The sequence below is a fragment of the Homarus americanus genome, unplaced genomic scaffold (assembly GCF_018991925.1).
Source record: "Homarus americanus isolate GMGI-L3 unplaced genomic scaffold, GMGI_Hamer_2.0 scaffold57980, whole genome shotgun sequence".
Lineage (NCBI taxonomy): Eukaryota > Metazoa > Arthropoda > Malacostraca > Decapoda > Nephropidae > Homarus > Homarus americanus.
The window spans coordinates 2028152-2033957 of NW_024716703.1; the positions used below are offsets into that span (position 1 = coordinate 2028152).

Here is a 5806-nt window from a genome sequence, read left to right on the forward strand (position 1 = left end):
CCCCCACCTCATTTTATATAGCAACTATTACCAACCATATCTGGCCAAGAAAATGAAGTTATTTCTCTTGATTTAGGAGATTATTGCACAAACAACCTTGTAATTCTACCATACTTCTCTATACCAATACAGTACTTGCCAAATACAAGTCTTTTTCATATACTTTATCCTTAAATGAATATGTCACGGTGAGATTCTGACACTTACAACATACACTTCCATTGGTTTCTTTTGTTTTTTTTCTTTTTCACTGTACAGGTACTAACTGTGATTACCATAATCATTTGAATCACCAATCTGCTCAATGCTTTACTTTTAAGTTCGCTTTTGCATTTACATTCTTTAATGTATTTGCCTTTACATATTGAGGTTATGTATTTCACTCATGCTTTTATATACTGTATACTGCACATGTCACATCCACCACCCCAGCCACAAAATCTGTTAACAAAACCCTTGTCACATTATTTGTTGTTATCTGCTAATGTCTGAAGGCATATGTCTTTTACAATACATTTTCTTATCAACAAGCAATCTCCTTTAACCATAAAAAAGTAAGAATAAAAACACCCAAATATGACCACAAGTACGCTCACCACAGAAAATTCTTGAATGTTCTAAAGATCATACAATATGACAAAACGAATGAGAAATTTGAACATTACAAAATATTGTTACTTCGCTACCATGCATACCAACCATTCCGAGATGACACGAGACATAGTGCTCATTGTGAAATCTGTCATGCCCAGCTGTTTGAGAACATTTTGCGGCGGATGTACACTTGATAAAAAGGGTATCTTTCATTAGGGCTCTGATGAATTTTGTGGTGTCATTTTGTTTCGCACAAGAATTGTAAAGATAGTTTTTACCGAGTGTACATCTTATGCATAAAAAAGAAAATGAAGAAACACTGTATATGAGTACATATCCTGTAATAAGGTAGAGATAGTCACAAAGAAAACAAATACAAAAATAACTGATAGTAATAAAAAAGGAATGAAATATGAGCTGTTTAAAAATGGAAGTTATTCCCCATTTGTCTGATATGACTCAATCTGGCTTCTCAGTTGTCATCTGCCTTATTATTGTGGTTCCATCTGCTTGTACTTAGGTTGTCGCTTCTATAATAAAGTTACATTTTCAAACTATGATGACAGGTATTGTTTCATGACAAAATTCTTTTTATCTGATAATGGATAACATAGGTCTATTGTTATAGATTTGTATACTCTGGGTAAATCATATATATATATATATATATATATATATATATATATATATATATATATATATATATATATATATATATATATATATATATATATATATATATATATATATATATATATATATATACAATCTTGGCCAGGTTTCCTAAATCAGATTATCAGAGCATTGGTATGTACTGTATTCAATTGCAATCGAAATTATATAGACCATTGACTTAATAAAAAACTAAATATGAAATCACATACCCACATCATACTCAACAAATAAAAGTAATTTTATTTTCTTGAGAACCTGAGCAAGACTCTAAAAAAATACAGCCTGTTATATACCACTCACAACTCAACTGAAATCTAACACAAGACTGGAGTTTAGTTCTACATTAGAACTAGGCATCCTTATTGCTTCTTTTTCATAAATGACACATGGTATGGTATTTTAGAACTCAATCCAACACACACTTAATAAAGACTCCCTTTATATAATTACATGATATATCAATTTTAACAATATCTGAGAGTAAAGTCTTTACTGAGGTATTGTAACGGTGAGATCCAGAAACCAACCCTAAGAACAAAAAATTATAAAAACTTAGGCTGCATTTTTATACATCAAGACCTGGATTATTTTCATAAATTCTCAAAAATCTAATTCACTCTTATTATGCTAGCACTATTAGATATTTTCATTATCAAAATATGCGTACACAAAAAATCACAAGCTATTAATATCAATATCTGATACCACAGCCAATCAAGAGACAATACAGATATTTGAGGTCTTGATGTAGACTTACTATCTCACTTATGTGTTTACTAACAGTACAGTATATGAAAATCTGGACTTCCTAGATGATATTTTTCCTTATACAACATTTTTTAAAGAATAAGTGTAAAATGTCCTTGATACAAAATCATACAAAGTAACTTTAAAGGTTTACAATCATAAAATAATATGGACATGTTCACTGATTGCCTTACAAATCACACTCTGGGTTATTTTCTCTCATCTTCAACAGTCATCATGAGCCAAGCTGTGTTGTCCAAGATGAAAACATAGTGCAGCAGACACTCATGATAAAGAATAAAAGAATCCAGTCCATGGTCTGGGAGAGGAAACACAGAAAGGTACTTGAGGGCAGGTACAAAATGTATGTAAACTCTTATTTCATCCTAATATTTAATAGTGGACATAGGAATGAATGGTCCTGAATGGGTTTTTCTAGAAATTGGACTGTTCAATATGAAAGTACAAAAATCAGGTATTGCTCTATCTTCTTCTACTTCAAGAAAAACTTTTTGAACAAGTTTCAATTATGTGATGAAGTTAGAGCTTACCTCTGTAATATTTCAAATTTACCCAAAATACAAATTGTTATCATTTAACTTTATAACATGATAACAGTTTCGTTATATCACTTTGTACACCCAAGAATTTGTACCCTTAGAGTCAATAGTTATTTTAGTACAATTAGAAATCAATCTCAACAATCCATTCATATAAAGAGAACATAATATAACACAAAGATAAAATAAATATTAAGTAAAACAGGCCCAAGAATATATATATAACACACAACTTCCTCAAATCAAAGTGAGAACAGAACATGAAGGTCAGGTACACCAACAAACATGGGGCCAGTCTTGTGGAATGAATGATTTTAACAATTATAAAAACTATTTAAAAAGAAATTATTATCTCTCTCACAAACCATACACAACAATACCTGTGTGACTGTTTGACTGTACACACAAAACTTTTTACAGAAGTACATTCACTTCCAAAGGTTTAAAGGGTAATAAATAAAAGAAACAGTAAATTTTAACAAAAGACAAAAAAAACTTATAACAATCTAAGCAAATCACTATCTAGTTTCAAAATATTTATATATCCTTCCTAAAAATTTAAAGCTGACAAAGTTCAACTACCATGTGAATGGCTAAGAACTGCACAGCATTTGTAATGCTAATTCATGTGGGTTAAAAACTCAAAATATTTATTTAAAACTTTGGAATTACTGTATAAAAAACTGAATAGTTCCCCTCATCGGGTGTGATAATTTTTTTTTCTTCTCAATATTACACACTATCTCACTTAGTTCTGTCATTCTAAAAAATGCATGACCTTTGGCGTCAATACGTCTCACAAAAACAAAATAAAAATGCTTAAAATGAGAACTACCAATATACTGTACTTATTAAATGTGATATCCAAAGCAACAACACCACCTAGCCTGAGAGTGAAGAATAAACAGCATCTTTAGGATGTATTGGAGGGGAGTATTATTGGAGCCCAAAAGTATTTCCTTCAAAGTTCCCAAACACCAGCAGTCTTAACAGTAACACCATTCATGCCATACATGATAACAGGCATATCATGGCTGACAGCATGACATTGCAGAATAATTACTTGAAAACTTGAAGTATATTATTTAATGTTTGTCATTCATTATTTTTAGTGCAGTAACTGACTCGCATCCCTCTCTCCATCAATATAAATAACAGAACTAGGGGTGTATGCTGCAGTAGGACCAGTTGCAGAGAGAGGAGTGTGATGGGGAGGCAAGCCTACACTAGGGTGTGGCTGGGAGATCTGGGATATAAGGCTTTGGTGTTGTGGTAAACTGGATGGTAAATATTGCGGAAGAGCCTGCATCTGAGTATCATAAACATCTGGGCGTTGAAAAGGCATCTCTGTCATCATTTCAGCTGGAATAGTTGGAGGGCCCTGTCCACTAGGAGAAGGATTTTGTAAGCCTGGATCCCCAAAAACAAATTCTGGATAAAAACCACTTGGTCCTGGAACTGGCATCTGAAATATTAATAAAACACACAATGAAGCTTTATTTACTGTCCTTTGTGGATCTACCTATATCCTTAAATACCTCTCTATTTAGTGGGGGATAAATTAGAATAAAAGCCATTTTTATACATGAAGCAAATATGCGAGAAATTCCTTAATTGACAAACCTCTCTCATGCCACTAAGAGAACTCAGGCCCTCAATTGGCTCGGCCATGTCAATTTTTTTATTATTGTCCACTCTGTATCTGTCTTTTTCTGGCTAGGTAAATTGTTTCAATATTAATATCAATACATTCACCCTTATCTTTCTTATGGTCTTAAGTGTCTATTCTACTTCATCTAATTCCAATATATTCTTCCTAACATTCTCACTTTCTGTCTAGACAACCTAAGTCCTCCATATTTTACTGTCAACCACTTTCTTCACAATACAATACTATATCTAATTATAATTTCCTCATTTACTGAACAAGTAAGGGGAAAAAACAATCTTATCACACCCCAGACTCCATCCCAGTCCACTACAGTAATTTAATAATTTAATACCAGCCATAATCCCTCTCAACCAGTTCATTCACTGTCCTTTAAGTTTATTTCTTGTTATTTTCATAAAAGCTTTGGTAATTGTCCTGCTTCTCTAGCTGAGCCTAGTACCCTAGTTTCCATTCTGCAGTTAATGAAGTGCTGAGCTAACTAAATGCAACCAGGAACATTTTGATATCCTAAAGATATGGTACACACCAAATATAAAGTGAGCATGAAAACATAAAGCTTATAAAAAGGAAATTTTATGTGATTCTAACTACCTGACTACCTCTTTCTTTGAATTTAGAGTTTAAATCTATTTTGGGGGGAAATGATTTCAAGATACCATTTTAAATAGCATGGTGAAATGAACAATATTCTGATATAGGCATGGAAGATGGTCCGGTGTAATGATATGGCATATGAATATGAAAAATAATGAGTTTGAGGTAGATAAAGGTTAATTATTGTGTAGCTGAGAGTACAAGGAGAAATCTTGCACAGGTACAATTGATTCAGGAACAGAGTTGCTAAGAACTATGAACATACTAGAGCAATAACCAACAAGAGCTCATGCCCTGTGAAAAATTGCAGCTACATTTTATAAGATAAAAACTTTAAGCCTAAACTGCCTTCACCCTGGCTGGGAGTGAGGGGAGGGGAAGGTGAAGTGTTGACAGCTGTCAGGGAGGGGAGATAACAAGGTGGGTAATCAAATAGAGGGAGTTTTAAGTTTTTCCCTTATAAAATGTCACTCAACTGACTTGGCAGTATATAACTTGCATTGCTGTAATTCTTGTAAGATAGTGAGTAATTTAAGTACAAACAGCCCATAGTTTGCATGAGACAATTTTTTTTAGTAATTAACGGAGTACATTTGAGTACAGGTTTGCCCTTAGGACAATTATTTTTTTTACTTTTTTCACAATACAGCTCCTCCCCGACTTACGACCTACTTGACTTACAACCACCCGGACATACGACCGCCCCAGTCGTACCAAAAATTTTTCAAATTACGTATTTTAGAGTCCCAACGTTATTAATTGCGCCGTCTACTGACAAAATTTTCGTTTGTAATTCCCTTTAAAATGGCTGGCATGCTTAAAAGTGAGAGTTTTGTGGTGCTGAGAAGAAAAAGAGACACCCAATTTAGATTTTCTATGTATTATCTTCGCATTTTCGACTTACGACCTGGATTTGGGTCCCTAACCCCGTCGTAAGTCAAGGAGTGGCTGTAACATCATATGA

The 5806-nt window shown here is 33.2% G+C and overlaps 1 protein-coding gene across 3 annotated transcripts in view; it reads right to left on the reverse strand.

The window, feature by feature from the left end:
- Positions 1-1357: 1357 nt before the first annotated feature.
- Positions 1358-5806, reverse strand: part of LOC121858225 (terminal uridylyltransferase 7-like) — a 114201-nt gene continuing 109752 nt past the window's right edge. For all 3 annotated transcript variants that reach the window (XM_042354509.1, XM_042354510.1, XM_042354508.1), the window contains one exon: positions 1358-4041. In XM_042354509.1, the coding sequence (XP_042210443.1) occupies positions 3685-4041 (357 nt within the window). In that variant the 3' untranslated portion in view covers positions 1358-3684. The remainder of the gene's footprint in view (positions 4042-5806) is intronic.